The sequence below is a fragment of the Periplaneta americana genome, chromosome 1 (assembly GCF_040183065.1).
Source record: "Periplaneta americana isolate PAMFEO1 chromosome 1, P.americana_PAMFEO1_priV1, whole genome shotgun sequence".
NCBI classification, from domain to species: domain Eukaryota; kingdom Metazoa; phylum Arthropoda; class Insecta; order Blattodea; family Blattidae; genus Periplaneta; species Periplaneta americana.
Window position 1 is genome coordinate 219,748,806 of NC_091117.1, and position 24,243 is coordinate 219,773,048.

Here is a 24,243-nt window from a genome sequence, read left to right on the forward strand (position 1 = left end):
AGACACAAATAATGTGAATTCAATGTACAGATTAAACGAATTCCTACACATTAATGGACTTGAAACTTCATATTACAGCCCACCAACCAGTTCAACATCAAACTATCTACAAAGTGAAAGGTACGCATATTGTAATGTAAAATAAATGTAGTGTATTTTTAGTTGGTTATTTTACGATGCTTCATCAACATGTTATTTTATTTAACGTCCGAATGAGATGAAGGTGATAATTCAGGTGAAATGAGTCCGGGGTCCAGCACCGATAGCTTCCCAGCAGAAATGCAGTGTAAATCAATTAGTAGAATATTAGACTGTTAAGAGTAATTTCAATTACTTCTAAAGAAGAGCGTCTGCTTTACATTGGACATCCAAGTTAAAACACTGGCGGGTACTATTGCCTCTGAAACCTTGAGGTATGAGAAAGTGGGGAGCAGGGAGACGTGACTCAGCACGGCCAGCTGGGAAGTGTGTGTGGGTATTACCTGTGTAGTACAAACATTAGCTCTCGAATCTTATGCAATTATCCGCTTATCGTTTCCACGCCGCATTCCTACCGCGATGTATATTTTTAGCCTAGTATCGTAGTATTACGTCATCACCCCTTTATCGGTTCCACTCTGCATTCCTGCTACGGTTTCAAAGCTGGAACTCAGACAGTAATAGAACTTTGATCAGCAAAGATATTAGACAAGTTTTCTCTTAAATCTTAAAATTATTATTATGTTTATCATTATGACTACTATTACTATTACTATTATTATTATTATTATTATTATTATTATTAACCTCCAAATTACATTAACTTCGGTGTATAATACATTTGTTACATTTAGAGACTGTATAACTTGATTGCAACAACTTTAATAACGTGTGAAGAACCAATGAACAGTGTTACGTAAATTAACCATTAAATTAGCAACATAACTGTCCAAACTTAAACACAAGAATAACAACTACACAGAGTGGAAGATATAGGAAAACACTCTATTTGCAAATTAATTACAGTATTTATCCTTCGAAGAGTTGCAAAAATTCAAATATCTTGGAGCAAAAGTAACAATAATATAACTCACACTCGGGAGGAAATTAAACGCAGAATAAATATGGAAAATGCCTGTTATTATTCGGTTGAGAAGCTTTTGTCATCTAGTCTGCTGTCAAAAAATCTGAAAGTTAGAATTTATAAAACAGTTAAGCTATATTACCGGTTGTTCTGTATGGCTGTGAAACTTAGACTCTCACTTTCAGGGAGGAACAGAGATTAAGGGTGTTTGAGAATATGGTTCTTAGGAAAACATATGTGGCTAAGAGGGATGAAGTTACAGGAGAATGGAGAAATTTACGCAACGCAGAACTGCAGGCATTGTATTTTTCACCTGACATAATTACGAACATTAAATCCTGACGTTTGATATGGGCAGGGCATTAGCACGTATGGGCGAATCCAGAAATGCATATAGAGTGTTAGTTGGGAGGCCGGAGAGAAAAAGACCTTTGGGGAGGCCGAGACGTAGATGGGAAGATAACATTAAAATGGATTTGAAGGAGATAGGATATGATGGTAGAGACTGGATTAATCTTGCTTAGGATAAGGACCAATGGCGGACTTATGTGAGGGCGGCAATGAACCTCCGGGTTCCTTAAAAGCCAGTAAGTAAGTAACATAAATACAGGCCAAAGTTCGAGGAACTCCTAGAAGTGTCATTTTTTTCAGTTTACGTCCATTTTCACAGACATATTATCAATAGAATGTAATAGTCTGTAGGAGACAAAATCCATTGGATTTTACCGAGAAAAATGTACAAAGACAGTAATCATGGTAATATATCTTCTATTTGGTAGACTCTCGTAATAAAATTAGTAATTATTTTATTTAAACAGGAAGGCCTTATCGTGGAAAATTACAATGACAGGAGTAAATACATCAGAATCACAATTCAGGCGTTCCCTGGAATATTATCTTAACTTACATTAAGTCGTTTTTCCGTTTCCAGCATATGATTGAATCCTGATCAACGACGTATTTCTTAACTGTTTATTAAAAGAACGTCTCAAGGGTGGGACAAAACCTTCAATCCTTGAAAATTGAATATTAAAGATTTTACATGGGAAAGTAAAATACCCTACCGACTCGATATGTACGGATTACTTGCCCAAATCTATTTGTTTCAAAATTATTACACAACTAATTGCAAACAATAAAACATAATTTTTTCTTACAGGTTACAGCTCCGGTCATGAAAATCATTTTGGAAAAGGTCAGTCATTAGGCTATATCAAATCAATTTTAAGGACACATATATTAATAATATAATATACACAAATTACTAAGTAGTTAAAATATAGGGCCTACTAATTGGTTTCAATATATGTCCGAATAACGTGATTATAAAAAGCACTCGTTTTTTTCTATTTCTAATCGGCTGAAGAAAATACTCGGACTACGACAATCGGAAATTTTTAATCAATTAGATTTGTATAACGTAAAATAGAATTCCTTATTGCCTCTCTTCACCAAATATTTAATTAAAATTAAATCGAAAAGTTTAAAATAACATTTTAAATTTTGATCGTTTGAAGTAAAATAAAGCTTATCGTATTTTTTCCTTCAGAGTTTTAAATGTTTCAAAATTTTCTTTTTAAAATTTTAAATAAGCATAATTATTTTTTCCCTTGTCTAGAATATTCAATTGAAATTGGAGTGTACAAACATTTCTTCATTCATTCATACTGTTCTGCCCAAGAGCAGGTCATTCACTGCAAACCCAGCATCCTCCAATCCTTCCTATTTTATGCCTTCCTCTTTGTCTCCTCATACGATCCATATATCTTAATGTCGTCTATCATCTGATATCTTCTTCTACCCCGAACTCTTCTTCCGTTCACCATTCCTTCCAGTGCATCTTTTAGAAGACAGTTTCTTCTCAGCCAGTGACCCAACCAATTCCTTTTCCTCTTCCTGATCAGTTTCAGCATCATTCTTTCTTCACTCACTCTTTCCAACACAGCTTCATTTCTTATTCTGTCTGTCCACTTCACATATCCACATTTCAAATGCTTCTAGTCGCTTCTCTTCACTTCGTCGTAATGTCCATGTATCTGCCCTATACAATGCTACATTCCATACAAAGTACTTCACTAGTCTCTTCCTTAGTTCTTTTCCCAGAGGTCCTATTAAAAGCTTCCTTTGCCATTGCTATCCTCCTTTCGACTTCCTGGCATCGGCTCATGTTACAGCTTATAGTACACCCCAAGTATTTAAAGCTGTCCACTTACTCTACTGCCTCAATTAGAATTCGAAAGTTTACCTTCTTTTTTTTTTCTTCCTATGACCATGCTCTTCGTCTTGTTTGCATTTATCTTCATCCCATACTGCTCACAGCTGTCATTTAGCTCCAATAGCATATCCCTTAGTATCATCTCCTCTTCTGCTAATAACGACATATCAGCAGCAAATAAATGTTTCTTAAACTTTTCAATTTAGTTTGATACAAACCTATCTTATTCTATGCGTGCTCTGAACATTTAATGACAATTATGTTGTAGAGTTTATTTTAAATATTCAAAAATTTTGTTTACCGTGATATGAGCATTTTTCATACTCCGTTGTCTAAAACAATTTAAACACAAAAATTAAACGGAATGTCATCTGTATTTTTTCTTACCAATTTAAGAAAATATACATGGGAATGACCTTCCACTTCTCTATTGGGAAGAAGCCAGGTGAAGGAGTTGCTCAGACCAACACAACTTAATGTGCCCTCCTTACTGACTGCGGCGTTGCACGATCTCGTAATTCACATATTTTAAAATGCACGCTTTTCTGGTAAACTGTTCAAAACATTACAAAATTGTATTAGACTTTTTTTGTTGCTCTTTACTGAAGGAATGACATTAGTTGGGGTTCGCCCTCTGTAAAGCCACTGTCTTCCTTGTGTTCTATTGACAACATATAATTCAACATGTCATTTGTTTGTTATGATTCCTATCTGGAGATTTTTATCTAAGCTAACCATTACTTTCAATTACTTCACCTTCATGTTGAATGTATTATGGTAACTCCCGTCAACGAAATGACACTGTGATATTATAATTATTTCTGCTCCCAACTTCAAGTTTCAAATTTTCCCAAATGTAGTCACATGCGTTAACATTAGCCCTGCAAATGTGAATTGCGTCAGCAGTCATTTCAAAGATAAGGGATTCCCCTTCGAGAGTATTAGACAGTACGTCAGTCAAGGTAATCACGTGATACATTTGAAACAAAGAAATTCATTCATATCATGTTTTAATTAATATGTAGTATGTACGAGTTTTGGATTGAATTTAAAAACTAGAACAAAGAAATACGACAGCTTATGTATTTACAGTTAAATTATTTAAAATATATAGGCTATTTGCATACAAATATTACAAAAATATGTATATTTATATACGAAATACATTTCAAATATAGAAATTACCATGTTCTGGTAAGGAATCTGTGTCTTAATTACAGTATCTTATATACAGGGACATCATTTTATTTTTACTTCAATTTTTATTGTACCCGAGTTTTTTAATGTACTTCACACCCACCCCTTCCACTAATGAAGTACCAACTGTCCTTCACACAGAATCAAGGCCGCATATAGTACACAGCATTGAGTTAGTGAGTATAGTACGTTCCAGAAATATGTTCGCGTTTTCCAGTGACGAAAGAGCTTTCAATATTGAATCATATTTTCGCACAGGTACTGTCGTCCGTTTGCCTACGTCGCATCCCGATTTCCCCCACCTGCTTCTGCTCGCCCCTCTGTAAAAGAGCTGGGCTGTCTTAGCTGTTTTCTGAAAACATTAATTTCTGTTAGGAATTGGACGTCTACGTAATATTATACAACTGTTTAAAATAACTTAAATAAAAGGGCCTCGTTAAGTAATTAACCGTCAAGTGATTTCCCCCCTTTCTACGATCCTGCGGCATAACCACTTGGACGGACATTAGATAGTAAGTCTGAGTCGGGCAGAAGTGAAGATTGAATTTACAGTACGTAAGGTAGTCTTTTATAGAGTAGATACAGAATTATTTCAACATGAGTTATTAGGCTAATATGAAGGACGAAACTGGCAATTGGAATTAGATGCAATAGTCTATAGTGCGATAATATGCACAAAAGAACTGAAGCCTGTATCGAAATGAACAGCCACCATTTTCAAAAATGTGTTTAAATATCCATATTATGATTATTTTTCAATTTAGCTTCATTCTCTATATTGTACGCTAATGTGCTGTAGACAGTATAATATACACTGCATAATGAATACGTTCGCATGGACAGCTCAGTTCGTGAGTAAAAACACTTATTGTTGATACTGTACTGCATTTTGATTAAACAAAAAACCTAATGAAAATTATGGAACTCAAAATCGCGATATCTCCTAGTTTACGTAAATGGATGAACTACTTTTCTTCCCTCCTATACCTAATAAAGTGATTTGTATTTTACGCCAGTATCATAGAACTCCAGCCATGGAAGTGGGTAGTGAACGGTGTTTCCGGTTCTCTAAAGGTATAGCCTGGTTAATATTAAAGACTTTAGTATAAATAAAATGATGTCCCTGTATAACGAAATTTCAAACAATGTAGTGTAAACGTCGTCCCAAAAATAAATTCTAATGAATAATTTTGTAAATTATAACCACATCATGATAAAATTTTGAGCGTAAGTGTGTTGATATTAAGCGTACACCAAAATAATTAGTGATTTTATTCATTTTCAGAACACAACTCGGAATATACACAGCACAGTCATGGAAAGGGAGGAAAGAAAGTAATCATTCATGAAGGTAAGTTACAATTTCTCATTTAACTCAACGCATAGCTTAAACAACCGTTAGTGATAATTGGGGTACGAAGCTGAGATACCAAAAATAAGGAACACTGGATATAGGATGACGTTAGATGTTTACTTTACTGATGTACCTTCAGGTTAGCATGCAAAATGGAGGACTTCGCGTGAAGGGATCTCTGTTCATTCGAAATTTAATGGGTATGGGTTTTATATTGTTTACTGCATTATACTGTAACACAGGGGTGACCAAAACTCGAGCTGCAGTGATTACATGCGACAGACAGCCTATGAAGTAAGGAGACGGAGGAAAGATACTTGGCACGAAAACTACAACCAGTGGCGGTTCCTGTACTAACATCTTGATCAATCCCGCAGGATAAAAATCTCAAGCTTTGCTGTATCAGTAATGTCACTGCTGTCATCAAGAGCCAGTGAATAATATACGATTTTTCTCGCTTCTTTTTTTAACCTTCCTCTTGAATGTAATCAGAAATTTTCTAAATTCTTAGCTCGATATTTGGTCGAGAAATTCGTAGTTTTTCAAAATTAAAAATTTCTTACGGACAAGTTATTTAAACTATTTTAATCATTACTCTTTTGAGAAATTCTGTTCTATTAAAAGGCTTTAGAGCACGAGATATTTCAAAACCCGTTATGTAACTGACATCCTTACATTTATTTATGCTCGACCATGCCGAAATGTAGTAATTATACACCTGGTAGCAGTCATTTAATGCATGTCATTAAAGTACACCTATTCATTAAAGTTCAGGTTTTCGATTATTCTCGGATATGCAATCGAAGGACAACGAGGGAAACGTCACGGAGGCTGGAAATCCAATACTGTCGCAGAAGGTTATGTTCTGTTACTATAATAATTAGCGTTAATTGTAAATAATATTCAAATAAATTCAATTTTTTGCATCTCGTTTTTCAATTCTAAATCAATTTCCAGGTTATATCAAAATTAGTTCATGTTATTCTCTAGATTACATCAAGATCAATTACATTATTGTTCCTCGGAAAAAAAAATCAATACTTTCGCATCTGAGCACATCCCACAATTTACGAGCTATGCATAAGGTCACGTCCGATCTTCAGTTAGATACGAATAAAATGAATACTTCTGAATAATTTCAAGTTAGAAATATGGTCGAGCATAAAAAGTCTTATGAAACTTGCCTATAATGGTAATTAAACCGCTCGTATGAAAATTATGAAACTCTCTTGCGCTTGTTTCATAAACAAATATAGTCGCGTCTTAATTACTATCACTATAGGCTCGTTGCATAATGTACTATTATCTCACTAACAAAATCCGGTACCTACTTATTTCTGAAACACCCCATATGAATGTGAATGCAATGTATAGGCTGAAGGAATTTATGCAGATTAATCACCAAGAAACTTTATCTTACAGCCTATGAACCAGTTCAACATCAAACTGTCTACAAAGTGAAAGGTATGCACATTCAATTTTATTACAACACAACAATTCCAATTTAAATAAATCAATAGAATATGGGACTATTAAGAACAATTTCATGAAAGAAAGAAATATAGCTTCAGGCGCCAGAGTCCCACGTTAAAACATTGGGAAAAAAGTGGAATTTTAGCAATGCCTATGCAAAGATTAGGGTTATATTAGACAATTTTTCATGGAACTGTTCCATATGAGGGTTGTTTGAAAAGTTCATAACCTGGAACAGAAATTAAAGTAGGATTATTGTGAAGGAAAAAATCTTCATTTCTCAACATAATCCCCTCCCCAGAGATTCACACACTTGGACCCTTGGTGCTGCAATGCTGCTATACAGCCATTTTATATTAGACGAAACAAAATATTAATTTTCTGTTGACTACGTTTTGAATTTTGAAGTTCTGCGCAGACCTTGGGACACGCAAATCACAGAAACCTGCAGAAAAGTATATTCTATTATCCATGTGCTAAAAAGGATAAATGTTCATCTTCCCTCTTGCTTAAAAAAGTCCCTTGTGCAGACACTTGTATTTCCCTATTTCGACTATGCGGACATTTTACTGACTGACCTTTCCAGCGACAACAAAACGAAACTTCAACGTGCTCATAATTTGTGTGTACGTTTTGTAAGCAATGTTCGTAAATATGATCATATTACCCCATCCCTGGAAGCAATAAGTTGGCTTAAACTAGATAAGAGAAGAAATTTACATTCACTTCTCATTCTCTTCGAAATCTTGAACTCTTCTATTCCTTCGTACCTGTCGTCTCGCTTCACTTACCTTTCTTCCCACCACAATCTGAACACACGCTCTCGTCATGAAACAATACTAACAATACCATCCCATCGCACCTCCTCATACTCATCCTCTTTCACAATAGCCCTGCCAAGACTCTGGAATTCGCTACCTGCTAGCATCAGGGACTGTCGAAATAAAATTGAATTCAAACGAAAATTTACTAGGCACTTGGTCAGTAATTGATTTTTTCTAAATAGTTTCTTTAATCTATCACAAAATATTTCAATATTCAGTAATTTCATCACTATACAATTTTGTTATTCTAGATTTAATTTGTAATTCAGTAAATATAAAATATTCTTTGTTTCTCTATGATAAATTATCTAGTTTTAATTATTCAGGTATCTTTTCGTACTTTGATTTTTATTGTAATTGTAAATTTAATACTAATTGTAATGTTATTTGTAATTGTAATTATAAATTTAATACTAATTGGAATTTTATTATTCATATTGTAGTTGGAATCTCCTGGTAGAGGGGCAGAGAAGGCCTGACGGCCTTATCTCTACCAGCTTAAATAAATAAATACTACTACTAATACTACTACCTTGAGGAATACGAGTATGTGTACAAGGACTGAATAGCAGTATTTCAGCACCGTTGGATCAAATCTGTGAATCTCAGAAGGGATCATGTTGCAAAAATAAGGACTATTTCAGAAAAATCATAGTTTTATTTCTAGGTCAGGCTATGAACTCTTAAGAAAACCCTCGTACGTTTAATTGTAGTGTTTCTTCCTCCACGATCAACGACGAATTTTACTAATGTGAAGTGTTTGTTAAGGAAATGTATCGAGGGAGAGATCAAAACTTTTTAACCATCAAGTTTGAATGCTATGAATTTCACATCGAAAAGCAGAGGATATATTTCGATGTGTACTTATTATTCGCCAAAAACCATCCACATCAAAATTATTGTACAATATAACATTATTCTTATTACAGGTTACAGCTCCGGTCATGAAAACCACATTGGAAAAGGTTAGTCAATTTATCAAATATTTTTGAATCACGTATTACAGGATGTTTCACAAGTGTAACCCATTTCGTCAGTGGATAGAAGAGACAAAAACAAGGAAAATACGTTTAGACACTCATTTACCGAGTATGCTGCTTACCGAGTATGTTATGGTTAGGTTCTCCATATGGGCTATTCCATATGAAATCGATCAGTAAAAAACCTCGCATTTTTTTAATACTCTTAATTTTTTCCCTATTTATACAAGATGCTGAGGAGAGTGCATTTTCAAAAATATACTATCGAAAGTCAAACGGTTTTCGTACTATTGAGCGACAAATTTAGCGTATTTTATAAAAACAAACCTTTTTCAGCGCTCAGAACTCTGGAACCGTTTACTGCAGAACATTGAACGGGAGCTTATTTTGAAGCTGACATTTGCTACGTTATGTTAAGAAGTAATCCTTATTTTTATTGTATACAGAGAGACAGATAATCTGATTTTACTTCCTTTTAGGCTTTTTGCCCACTTGTAAAAATGTAAAAAATATTGAGAAAAAACCTTGCATTATAAAGAGGGATTCGGCATTGTTTGCTTATTGGCTGGGCAATTAGTTTCGAGGGTATTAAATACATTATCTTCACACGCCTGGACTTGAACGGGGCAGTACCGCACGAACTGGCCGAGAGATGAAGATAAGCGATCGTTGGGCGTCATTTTATTCCTGTGTTTATGAAAACTTGTGATAAAGCTAATCCACCTATGCGCTACGAAACGAAACATCACGTGTTTGTCTTCTGGCCTTGCTTGCCTCACAGTCAGCTGGTTAGTTCACGCGCGTACTATTTTTTTCTTTATTTGATATTTTCAATACTTTCTTATCAACGGTGTACCAGTAAAAAATATGTGTTTATTTCTATTTTCAATACGGAATCTAGCCATATATTTTAAAAATATTTTTTTTCGTGGACAAAGGCGTCTTAATGAAGAAAAATCTAAATTTCTCCATGTCCATAAAAAGTAAGAAAAACTGTTTACATGTCAATATAAACTAACTTCTCAGCATCAAAATAAACCATGAGTTTGATCACTGGGTGAAAGGGTTTCGGAGCCACAATAGTTTAAATTTGCTAATTTTATGAAAATACGATAAATTTAAATATTTTTAATTTAAACACTATGAAGTTCTGATGCGTCAAACTTTGCACAAAGCATTGTATCACATTTGTCAACGGACAGAAAAAGTTTCATTGCATTTAAAAATTTCAAGGTCAATTTTCTCTATATTTCGTTCTCTTTGAGATGGAATAGCCCATATATGTAACTCTAATTACTTTTTATTAGTAGAGCCACTTGGAAAACAATATTTTTATTCAGAATAAATTTCCGACATTGAAAAATCGTCAGCGTATATAAGACGATGCCAGCTTATCCCACTAGCATCTGATTTTCGAAATGAAATACTGCAGGCTTGCATTCAAGCTGAAGTTGGTAATTTTTGGCACTTCCCGTAACGGTAGGCAGCTCCACATTACTGACGTACAAATATGACAATAGTTTGGAACCTAGAGCAAATGGGACAAATGTTTATGTAAACATTCGCATTGCAAAAACAATGGAAAAAAGAGATAAAAGTCTCTCCTGTACATTGATGAAGTGTTACGAAACAACCTGTATATTACTAATAGTACAGTATATTAATTCTTTAAAAAGGTCATGAAATTGGTCTTATTATCTCTAACAATAAACGATTATTATAAGCTCTCATTAATTTTTAAAAACTAATCATCCGTCAGCTCAGGCAGTATTACGTTTATCTGATAATCTGGATTTGCGCTTGGGCGTAGGTTCAATTCCAGTTTGGGCTGATTACCACTTTGGATTTTTACCCCGAGGTTTTCGCTAACCGCAAAAGCTAATATTAGGTAATTCATTACAAATCCTTGACCTCATCTCACGAAATACCATCTCGCTATCACCAATTCCATCCACGCTAAATAACCAATAGTTAATACAGCGTCGTTAAATAACCTAATGCATATTGTAGTGAATGTAAGGAAATTCAAATGAATGAAACGTAGGCCTATACATCGAAATTGATATAAAATACACTCTTTTTAGAAAGTCCGTGAGACATTACAAACTAGTTTATTTTCACAGCGAAACAGACATGAGCTTAAATGGTTTCAAAATGAAAAAGACATTCACAGAATTTATTATATCTAACAGTATCTGCAGCTGTAGTCCAGTTGTTTGTCTAACTAGCCTAAAATGGGATTGACACATTTTGAGGAAGCATTCTGTGTCCTTGAATTCGTTCGTAATGAGTCTATTGTGAGCGTGCAATGATGTTCATGCGTACATAAACGTTGAACAGTCGCATCTTTGGATTGACAATATCTCGACACATGACCAGGTATTCACTCGCTGGCCACCCAAGTCACCAGACTTGACACCAAGTGACTTTATGTGAAAGAAAGAATCTACAAAGCACCCTTATCACATGATCCTCAGTATCTGTTTTTTTAGTGGTTAGTCTGTCTGCAACATGCCAATCTTTCTGCTTGCGAATTGGTGTGGAATTCGTTATTAATTTCGGAATAATATAATTAGCCAGAATTTAAAAATGTTCCTTCATTTAATCGTTTATTTAAAGACGCTGTATCAAATGATATAAATTGGTAATAGCGAGATGATATATGGCGAAATGAGGTCCGTTAAATTATGGTTTATTTAAGGACTCTCGAAATGCAGAGGTTATATCAGCGTCGTTGGTGTGCCGGAATTTTATCCCGCAGGAGTTCTTTTACTGACATGAGCCTGTCGCATTTAAGCACACTTAAATGCCATCGACCTAGGTCGGGATCGAACCCGCAACCTCGAGCACAGAAGACCAGCGCTATACATACTACGCTACCGAGGCTGACTATGAGGCCGAAGACAGGTGATTACTTGCTATTAACTTGAGTTGGTAAAAACCTCGGAAAAACTCAACCAGGTAACCAGTCCAAGAGGATATCGAGCTTGCCTTCGAATCAGCAAGCAAATGCAACAACGCCTGGTTTATGCTGGTGGTTCATTTTTTCTTACTTACTTCTCTACTCTAATTATAAATTTTAGTTCTTACATCTTAAAATACTGCGTGGAAGTGATATAATCCTGCACACTGAAATGAGGGATAGACTACATGAAAAGAAACGAATCTAATACACGTTTTGCGATTAAGTAAATGGTTAATTAAATGATTGAATCGAAAGTTTAAACTCGCTGGCAACGTCACAATGTCCAAGATTCTACACGGAGGCATTGAACTCATTCGACGTGAGATGTAAACAAAATCAAGCGATTGCTCCGGCCCAGGTTTTCCTCGACCAAATTTAAAATCTCCTCTTCCCTGTCAAAAATTTCACTAGATCGTTGTCGACCACGATTACGAAATGTTGGAATTACGCTGCCCGTGTCAAAGATCAACTAGCAGATAGCGACGAATATCTCTGCACTAGGTACTTTCTTACCGGAAATTTTCTGCATACAAGCGTTGAGCGACACACGAGTTGCATTTCGTCTTTCCGTAAATTAAAATAATGTCCAGACACACCGAATTAGAAATTCTCGGCACTGTGATACACTAAGTTAAATGACAACACAAACTTCACTTAAGATTGGAAGACTCAAACATCCACTTCCACTAGATATTCACGTAATACTGGAAGAAGACGACCTGACTACCAATACTCCCCTACCCCTATTGAAGGAAAGTGATCAGTGTTGCCACATCTAGTCTTGCAAGTCTAGTAACAAATTTGCAACACTTTTTATTTAATTTGCACGAAAACAGTTCATTCTATCGAAATACGACAAAGGAAAAAAATTACTCTTTATTAGTCGTACATTCTCAGTTACCATGGAGATCCACAAATAACTTTTTCTAGATAATTATAATCTTCCCATTGATGTGGTATTAGATTTTTTTGTTATAATCTGTAAATCTGGAGATTTGTTTCACTTTTACCCTGTATATGTCACAGCCAATAATTATATTTTAATTGCTTCTGATTCAGAATGCGTATTAGAAACTGTTTGATCTTAACGTATTCTACATGAAATTTCATATGGTTTCTTCTACGATTTTAATTAACACATGACAATTTTTCAAACACATAATTAATCGATTTCTTTCAGTCAAGGCCATCCATGAAAGTCCAGTGAATTCTGTTGATAAATGTGAGTACTACAACGACAAATACAATATATATTTGAATATATTGGTCCATGTTTGTGCTTATTACAATCTATATTACATTATTTCCAACGGGACGAATAACATTTGTAATTTTGTACGCCGTATATATTTCTTTCCATTAAATAATGTTCTAGATTTATAGTTTCTTTTTAGTAGGTTATTTTACGACGCTGTATCAACATCTCAGGTTATTTAGCGTCTGAATGAAAAGAAGGTGATAATGCATTTGCTTGTATTGGGTTGAGGGAAAATCCCGAAAAAAAAAACCTCAATCAGGTAACTTGCTCCGACCGGGATTCGAACCCGAGCCATCTGGTTTCGCGGCCAGACAAGCTAACCGTTATTCCACAGGTGTGGACTCTAGATTTGTATACTTTTACATATCTCTTTATCATTAAAATCAAAACATGTTGCAATATTTATCCAGGCAATATTGTTTTTTAAATTCTCAAATTATTCGGATTTTTCTTATTGATACAATCAAGACAGTCAGCACTGTAGTGCTATTTCATTCAGCATCTATGAAAAGTTAAGTTCGGTTGTGTATCTTCGAAGTACAAAGGTATATTCCTTTACCAGGTGCAATAATTTCATTTTTATAAAGTTTAACTTCAAATATTGCCATACGTTTTATACCACAAATCTACATAATATAAGAATATCACAACACGATGTCATTTATTGTTGAAAAATTCATTAATAGTTTGGTAAAAATGGTTTACTAACACGATAATTATTTGTTTTGTTTCATGGATCATCAACATGTTAAAGTGTTCGAAACGTTTGAGAAGACAACTCATGTCAAGAAGAGTCTGCGTAAGTATTCATAAAAAAATTGCTTCTCTGCGTATGATAACATAGAAGCTCTTCCTTAATTATTTCGACACACTGTGCCATTTATAGAAGATATTTTCCGAGGGAGAATCAGATAGCTGCATGTATGTGAGATCTATTCATAAGTTATCTTTTCTCGAATCAATAATTACTATACTTGGCGTATACAAGGTGGCTCATTTGACTTTTTAGGCCTTCCATAATATTTAACTGTCATTGTTAAGTACAGTAGGCATAACAAATAGCAATTAATTAATTAATTAATTAATTAATTAATTTTACTGGAATTTTCAAGTTATCAATGTCAATATCATTTCAAATGGTAGAGTAATACAATAATACTGCATTTTAATTTGGCAATGTTTCACATGCTGTGGAAGTGACATTAATGTAATATACATAAAAATATATGAATTTTACACGGCAAAAAGGATGAATAGAGTTTCCGGAATATTCAGCGTCATATGCCAATGTTGTATGAAGCGTAGAAGGCAGACCTGACCTAGCTGTAAACACAGAAACAAAGCAAACACAGTATCATTCTACGAGCATACTGTGTACAGTATTCGTTCATGTACAGGAAGAAAAGACACGATGTTATTAGAGAGTTCATTTTCATAAACTTTAAGATCAGCCTGAAACTTGTCACATGTACGAGTATTGCAGATGCCACGGCGTGGATATCCAAATGATATGTTAAATCTGATGTTGAAAATCTTTCTTCAGTATTGATAAGACATTTTTTTTTTAATATTGAGATTGTTGGGTAGATATATTCGATCACATTTGAGTGACCATAATGGCTTTTCTTTCTCTTGAATGATTTAATATGGCTGACCACACTTTCGAAGACATCAGGTTTTTTTTTTTTTTTGTGATGCTTTCCTCATAGGCGGCATACCTGTAGACTTGAGAGAGTTTTGTAGTACCTGAAGAGATCCCATGCAATTAAATGAATGCTTTCAAACACAAGGGTATTTCTCCATGTCAGATTTTAACACACTTACCTTATAAGAATATTTCCTATAATGTAATTTAGCTGCTGCAAAGAAATATTTCAGAAGGTTCCTCATAAAAAGAAGTAAACCTATAATTTCAACAGCCAATGAACTTTTGTTTTCGTATGTGAATTTATTTTTTACGACTGTATCTAGTGCCTCTTTATTACATTAAGCATTGATGGTATCAAAGCACTAAAAGATTTTAATATTTTTCCCTTAAGAATTTATGCTCAATAAAGGCTTGATTTAAATAGGTACTAGGCTATATTATAACAACTTATTCGGTTTTCTTCTTTAAATCGATCATTCATTCTCTTCTCTTATATACAGGGGCATCATTTTATTTTTACTAACATTTTTAATATTAACCTGTCTATACCATTAGAGAACCGGAAACACCGCTTGCTCCCCCCTCCAAGACTGGAGTTCGATGATACTGGCGTAAAACACAAATCACTTTACTAGGTATAGGAAGGAAGAAAAGTAGTTCATCCATTTACGTAAACTAGGAAATATCGCGATTTTGAGTTCGATAATTTTCATTAGGTTTTTCTTTAATCAAAGCACAGTACTGTATTAAGAATAAGTGTCTTTACTCACGAAGTGAGTTATCCATGCGGACGTATTCATTATGCAGTGTATATTATACTGTCTACAGCACATTAGCGTACAATATAGAGAAAGAAGTTAAATTGAAAAATAATCATAATATGAATATTTAAACACAATTTTGAAAATGGTGGCCGTTCATTTCGATACAGGCTTCAGTTCTTTTGTGCATATTATCGCACTATAGACTATTGCATCTAATTCCAATTGCCAGTTTCGTCCTTCGTACTAGTAACTCATGTTGAAATAATTCTGTACCTACTCTACGTACTGTAAATTCAATCTTCACTTCTGCCCGACCCGAAAATATAAAATTACTCAGACATGCTATCTACTGTCCGTCCAAGTGCTTATGCCGCAGGTTTGTAGAAAGGGAGGAAATCACGTGACAGTTAATTACTTAACGAGGCCCTTTTATTTAAGTTAAATTAAACGGCTGTATAATATTACGTAAACTTCCAATTCCTAAGAGAAATTAATGTTTTCAGAAAAGAGCTAAGACAGCCCAGCTATTACAGAGGGGCGAGCAGAAGCAGGTGGGTGAAATCGGGATGCGACGTAGGCAAACGGACAGTACTTGTGCGAAAATATGATTCAATATTCAAAGCTCTTTCGTCACTGGAAAACGCGAACATAATTCTGGAACGTACTATACTCAGTAACTCAGTACTGCTTACTATCTGCGGTCTTGGTTCTGTGTGGAGTTGGAACTTCCTTAGTAGAAGGGGTGGGAGTGAAGTACATTCAAAAACTCAGGTACAATAAAAATTGAAGTAAAAATAAAATGATGTCCCTGTAATATGTTATTCTAATAGTTATTATGCCTACGTTAATTAATAGCCCATCGTAAATTGTGTGCATTAAATAACATAGACCCTGTGACGCAGGCATGTCAAAACTCTACACATTGTGCAGTCGCGCACATTGTGCACTGGTCTCTGTGCGATGTGCAGTTCCTATTCCCCTACCTGGAGGGAGTGAATCGGCTTGGAGGGGAACGCGACAGGGCTGTACAGTACCTGCAGTAGTAGAACAGCTTTGGTTTCAGTAACACAGATCAGTACGGGTGCTCATTGAGCTGTGATTGTGAATGCGTTATGAAAAATGAAGTGAGTAGTCCACAGATATAACGAAGAAGAGAAATCACGGATCATATAACATAACTGATATGATGTTTTCCTCAGCCAACAGTAATTATTTTAAAATGAAAGGCTTTCATCATATCATGTGGACATAATAGTGATATGAGAATTTAAATCAGATTAGTAAAGTTCTCAAAATATGATATTCGCCAGCTCTTATTTCTTAATTAGTACTCTCACGGCAAGACAAACATGATAATGATGTTGTTTTGGAGTCTGTACTAACACAGCCATCAATGGTTAGACGACTTACAACTTTTATTTGATAAGCTGATAAGTGATGAGAATATAGTGAGGAATAAATGTGAGGCTCTTGAGGTTGTAAGGGAAGAAAGAAAGCAACTATTTGTAAGGCGGAAAAATTTTCTGGAAAAATAATACATAATGGCGAATTTTCCACCTCACGTTACTATATTATCTTAATATACTTACGTTAATAAATCTTTAAACCTGACATAAAGAAATTGTCCTCGCTTCACAGCTTGTGAAGTACTCTTTTAACTCAATTCAGTAACGCTCCCAACTTGCTAATACATGCTCTCAACGTTTTCCAAATAAACTATATATAAATTTAAATTTAAGCTTAATTTATCCAATTTATTAATAATAATGTGAATTTATATTAATACACAGCAAGGAAATGATTCCAGTGTAAAAGCCTCAAATGTTCTATTGCATGTAATTGGGAGTAAAATATTTTCTTTAACATTTGTGCACCAATGATCCCAATAATGCTTGAGGAACAATGAAAGAGTATTACTTTGAAATTATCAGTACCTACTACGTAAAATGAAATATTGTGTTCGTTTTTTGTTGTTTCGAAATTACTGCAATATTTATATTTTCTTCAAATATAGACATTGACAATAATTGTGTTTTTTCCTTCTGCTAAGTATGTTTGTAATGTCCAAATATCAATTTAATTGAACACTAGGAGCGCAGAGATTCTTGTACATCCCTCCCGCTAAGAACTGGTAAGAGCAACACATGAATGACGCAATCTGCACAGACCGGCGTTCCGCGCACATACACTGCACTTTCTGTGTCTGATTTTTGACATGCCTGTACTAATGCATTGCGAACTCTTTCCTGCGGGTTACTGGTAGAGTAGGAGACAACTCCTTGGTTGCCGCTCCTTCCTCCGCGCAAGAAGAGCACAAGGATCATCATGCCCACGAATACTTATTCATCCTTCTTGCCGTGTAGTCCTCAAATATTATTACCCTGGAAAAATTCGAAATGCTTGCTGTGTCCAGTTACATTTCTTAGAGAGAATGCTTTAGAGATCATGTTCAGAGACAAGAATATTTGCATTACAACACTCCTATGCATGCTGTATCAGTGATTGACTCGCTGCTGCAGTACAGACGAAGTTATTTGGACCATCTGGCTCAGTGGAAGAGTGTATTAAGGAGGGAGAGGCAGGTATTACGTCACGAGACTGAAGTAAAAACATAGTCGACAGCGATGCACGATTTAGTCAGATTGGAGCAGGTTGAATGTACCAAAAAATAAACCTAATGAAAGTTCAGTGTTATGAGGAGACCGTGGGAAGAATCTTCTCTAAATAGCACTAATACTGAAGTAGTTCCTGATAATAGTGGTGTAAGTAGGCCTATTGATAGCTGTAGCAGCAAAGACTATTACTGGGGTAGCAGTAAACCACCGGGTGACTTAAAAGCATCGCCGATAAATCGTGGAAAATGTGCGCAAAGGAAGGGGCACATGCAATTGAAAATTTTTGCAAATTAAATTAAATTAAATTAATGGAACAAATGGATAATACGCACGGTAGAGCTCCACCAATTCGGAAGGCGGTTGTCTGCTAGCATTTGCGTCCAGAGAGACAGATAGAGAGAGCAAGGCAGCGTACAACATTGCCACATCGCACTTCACGCACGTGCAATACAAATAGTGCAGGGGAGAATTTAAATTATCAAAAGACAATAATGACCTTAGCCGTTGATTACTGTAGGCATGACACCAAACAAACCCTCTTTCCTTCACTAACAATATTCTTTGCACGGTTCTCAATCCCACACCACATGCTTCTGCAGTCGTTTCTTGCATGTTGGCAACATTGCTGCCAGCATCAAGATGGCCGGCAGCGTTCTGCTCGTCAACGTTTTTAAAATAATTATACACCTTAAACATTACTTTCCGCACCTGCCTGTGCAATACTTGTATTTTCACAGTCTCTTCTTCCATGTATTTACCTTACATACACACAGTAAATGTTAGTTTTACTTATTCAATGTATTGAAACACTCGCACGTGAACAAACGAACTCGGGAAGTGCTTGTTATAGACTGATTCTGATTGGTTCTACTGTACAAGCTTGTGACGTCACATACCAGAAATGCTACGGCGCATATACAAGCTAACCGCCTTCCAAAATTCCGTCTAGTAGTCACCAGGCCGTACCAAGCCGTGTCAAACAGAAGACATTCGAAATGGTGGTAGTAAAATTCGCGACTATATTCTTAAATAAATCACTCTATTAGTCAAGTGCAAGGTTTATATAGTATAACGACGATGTTTTGAATGTAATAAAAGAAAATGCGTATGTAGTAAGATCTTAAAGTAGGTTATGACAACGAAATAAAGGGGAAAAAAGTTGTGGTTCACGGAATATCATTTAAATAACGGAAAGTAAATTTCCGGTTAATGTTCACCAAAGCGTTAAGTACGTAATTATGACCGCGTTGCAGTTTTATTTGTGACCTACAGAAAATACCTAGCCTTTTACGAAAAAAAAAAAAAACTTTTGGGCGCTTTAATTATATTACTGTTTATCAATATTACGAAACAAAAACTCTCATAAAGACCATGGCCGACTAGAAACATCGATACCGAAGAGATAAACCCATTCGGCCGGTGAAACAAAAGAAAATGAGAGAGATTTTAGTTCGACATAAAATGGACACACTATTTTGATGACCATACTGTTAGTAATTGGACATCACTTGTAAGATCTGTCTTAATCTTCTACGTAGAAATGTCCAAACAATTGGTCCAGGGAAAATTAATTGAAATAGATGAGAGTAACAGTGGTGCTATCTCTCAGTAATGTTCAGAACGAAGGCGGTAGAGAGAAAATGATACCATAGACCAAAGTCATGTTCTTATGTTGGCAACATTGTGTATTTAGTTAAATTTGGCCGTAATCGTTTTGTTTACTATTTATTCTCTTTTTAGTCATGATCTCTTTTCTCTCGTTTTCTTTCAGAACATCTTAGTCCACCAACAAGGCATTTCGGTGATATTTTATTTGGCAAGTATTATTTTTTAAGTATCACATACAGTTTTCATAGTAATATAAATTTTCCTGTGGTTGAGGCCGTTGTTCTAACAGATAGTTCATTTTATCTCTGCCTGTGCTTAACGTCATAGTTGGCGGTGAGGGAGAAGACAGATAGCAAAAGTTGTAATGCTCTTTAATACTCTGACGCATTCGACTAGGATTAGCTACTTGAAATTTAATGGTCACTGACTGGAAGAGGTATAATGAAATATCGGTGAATCTTTACAATAACGTTACCATAAGAATAAAGACAGCAGGATATAGCACATTTTAGACAGTTGTCAGTATATGCAAGTCATACAAAAAGCCTACACTAATCTAACCTTGGTCACTGATTCGTATATGCAAGGCATACCAAAAGCTTAAACCAACCTAACGGAACCTGCCACGAATTCCTATATATTTTTTTATGCAAGCCATAAGAAAAGTCTAAACTAACTTAACCTCTCACAGATTCCCATTTTTCTCCGCCGGGCTTCACTTGCAGAGCAACTTGAGACCCTTATTTTCGGTATGAAATTGGTATCGACACTAGATTTCTTTTTATGAATCGTATGATTTGACTAGAAGTCATGGCTGTGAATACATTTATGCCTTATCGTGGTAGCACAATAGTACAGAAATACCGAAATATTATCTGTAATGGTTAAACCACATTTGCTTACAAATAGCTCAGTTTCTTTTTAATGTACCGTTCTGCATTATAGTACAGCGGTTACTACGTGTTTAAATTTAACATAGCGATTCTTTTAGTTTCGTGACCCCAGTAGAAGCTTGTGTACACAAACTACAGTGTCTTGTTTCACTATTTTCGTTTGCTTTTTTTTGACACTGTTGTATAGGAGGGAAATATTAATTTCTTGTGCAATACAGTCGCAAACTCTGCTTAAATTGTTAGTTACTTTATATCAGCGGTGAATTTTACTTATGTCCCACCCACTATAGTAGACATAGGCCAGTTTTACACTAATCCTAAACATTTAGTATAACTTGTTGCTTGTATAGGCAGTCTTTTACATTAGATTTTAAATCAGAAGTAAACACTGAAATACTGAAACAATTGTCTTTAGAGACAATTAATATTAGGTACTCTCCACAAAACTGGCTTCATTTATACACCGACGGATCCTTGATCTCCAGAGAACAAGGTGCCAGTGCAGGTGTTACGTGCTGTCTCTTCTCACTTTATAGATATCTTGGGTATGGAACAACAAGTTTTGATGGTGAAATCATTGCAATAAGTGAAAGTCTCAGGAATCTTCTATGCCACATCAATAAATTTAGGAATTCAGTTATATTGTCAGACTCCAAAGCAGCTATTCTATCAATCGTCTCTAAACACACACCTTCATCTCAAACAGCAGAAATAACTAAAATGCTCTATCAATTAATATCACTCAATAAAAGAATTGTATTCCAATGGATACCATCCCATTGTGGAATCCTGGGAAACGACAATGCGGATGCTTTAGCAAAGAAGGGCAGCACTGCTACTTACAGACCTGTTACTAAATCTACGTATTACTCTGTGAAAAGATTTATTAAATCTACATACTTAGACTTCAACAAACAAAATTTGATAACACAATCCCAAGGGAAAAAATGGAACTCTCTGCATCAAAATCCACAGTTAATTCCCGAATCAGCACGAAAATCGTCTGTAGCTGCATTTAGATTGGCAACAGGCCATGATTGTTTGGCCAAATACCTGCATGGAATTGGAATATATCAGTCCCCTAACTGCCCATTGTGCAACTCAAACCAAGAAATGGATTCGGAACACCTCAAAATCTGTGCTTCAGTGGCTGGCCATGATAATATCTTTGAAAAATATTGGAGTGCAAGAGGTCAAATGACTTTATTGTCAAACGCCTGGCATTAGAAAACAACAACAACATTAGATTTGCGAAAATTGGCTTATAGAGCAACATTGGCAGTGATAAAAGTGTGAAATATTCGTTCAGTGGGCGGTGGATACTCTACATTGACAAAATAAACTTTAATACACCAACAATACACTTCACAAAAATTAAATTTCCGTTCACCTAACGTACTAGCTGACGTCCTGGCTAACAATGAATGACACACTCAGCAAACCACAGTACGCGTGTTAATTGGTTGGTGTACGTTATTTATAGACGTCCTATTCAGTACCAAAGTCCTGGTGTTGTGGAAGAGAAGGCCTGATGGCCTTAACTGCACCAGAATAAACAAACAAACAAACCAAACAAAAATAAAATAAAATAAAATAAAATAGAACGAATGAATGGATAAATGGATAAATAGATAAATAAATAAATATTTAAATAAATAAATAAATTAATTAATTAATTAATTAATTTATTTATTTAATTAGTTTGATTAATTTATTTATGTTAATTAGTTTAATTAATTTAATTAATTAATTAATTAAATAAAATACATAAATAAATAAAATAAAATAAATAAATAAATTAATTAAATAAATAAATAAAATAAATAAATAAAATTAAATAGATAAAATAAAATAAATTAAATTAAATAGATAAAATAAAATAAATTAAATATATAAATAAATAAATAAATAGAAATAAATGAAATAAATAAATTAATTAATTAATAAATTAATTACTTAATTAAAGGAATTAAATAAAATAAATAAAATAAAATAAATTAAATAAATAAATTAAATAAATAAATTAAATAAATTAAATAGATTAAATAAAATAAATTAAATTAAATAAATTACATAAATAAATAAATAAATTAATTAATTAATTAAATGTATTAAATAAAGTGAATAAAATAAAATAAATTAAATTAAATTAAATTAATTAAACAGATTAAATTAAATAACTAAAATGAGATAAATTAAATTGAATAAATTACATAAATAAATAAATAAATAAATAAATAGACTGAATTAATGACTAAATGACTAAATAAATAAATGACTAAATGAATGAATGACTAAATGAATAAATAAATGAATAAATAAATTAAATATATAAAATAAATTAAATTAAATAAGTAAATTTAAATTAAATAAATAAATAAAATAAATAAATACATTAAATTAAATAAATAAATTAAATTAATTAATTAAACTAATTAAATTAAATAAATTAATTAAATTAATTAATTACATCAATAAATTAAATATATAAATAAATAAATGAATAAAATAAAGCCGAATTTTAACGTTTATGTTAGCACAGCTTCCAAAAAAATCGATAAGGAATACCGTGTAATAGACCGAAACTAATACACTTAACGCAAGTAAAATATCTTTGATAACTAGTAAGTTACTGGATACTGATAGGATGATAAATGAACACGTCTGCACTTTAATTGAACAGACCGATAACGACAGCATGCGTATAACGAACGTCAATCTTATAACATCATCCATTCTCCAATCTAGTCGACTTAGATTCCCAAAAACTCACTATCGATATCCTATAGTTAAATAGGCCTAGATCCAAACATTGCTTTCCGCTCAATTACATTACTTTCTATTTAATCCCCAAATGGACTCGATGACTTTTGAATACAAAGGAGCATCAGCTAAACTATATAGTTACCAAAAAGACTAAGGAATGTTACTCACCAATTAAAGCTGCTCGTAATGAACGTCGGCTATTCCGAATACAGTGTCCGCTTTTCGAAACTGGATACACTCTTCCGCCGAATGGAATTGTGTTGTTTGTAGTAACAACGTAAAACATCTCTCTTCAAATCCCGTAATAATGATAAACTTTAGGAACTCTAATTCCACTTCGGAAAACTAGCCACTTGTAATGTCACTCCAAGAAGCCACGAATGAAAGAATGCAACGTTATGCTGAACAAAAAACTTAAAACCGCCAAACTACCTATTTTTGGTCGCGTCTGTTCTATGTTTCGACACACGCCACAAATAAATGCTTAAGGAAAATTCAGTTTACCACATCGCTTGCAAATCTTAAATTTAGATTTAACACTATAATCTACACAGTCTTTGATCTGATGGAATAATACCGTATCTTCTACAAATATCAAAACTACATTTTAGACTACTGAA

The 24,243-nt window shown here is 34.2% G+C and overlaps 1 protein-coding gene across 1 annotated transcript in view; it reads left to right on the top strand.

Annotated features, from left to right (window-relative positions):
* LOC138696235 (uncharacterized) overlaps nt 1-24,243 on the top strand; it is an 89,719-nt gene that overhangs the window by 18,062 nt on the left and 47,414 nt on the right. The window contains exons 7-13 of the mRNA XM_069820950.1: nt 79-120; nt 2,223-2,258; nt 5,761-5,826; nt 7,252-7,293; nt 9,056-9,091; nt 14,084-14,128; nt 20,128-20,172. Coding sequence (XP_069677051.1) covers nt 79-120; nt 2,223-2,258; nt 5,761-5,826; nt 7,252-7,293; nt 9,056-9,091; nt 14,084-14,128; nt 20,128-20,172 — 312 coding nt within the window. The remainder of the gene's footprint in view (nt 1-78; nt 121-2,222; nt 2,259-5,760; nt 5,827-7,251; nt 7,294-9,055; nt 9,092-14,083; nt 14,129-20,127; nt 20,173-24,243) is intronic.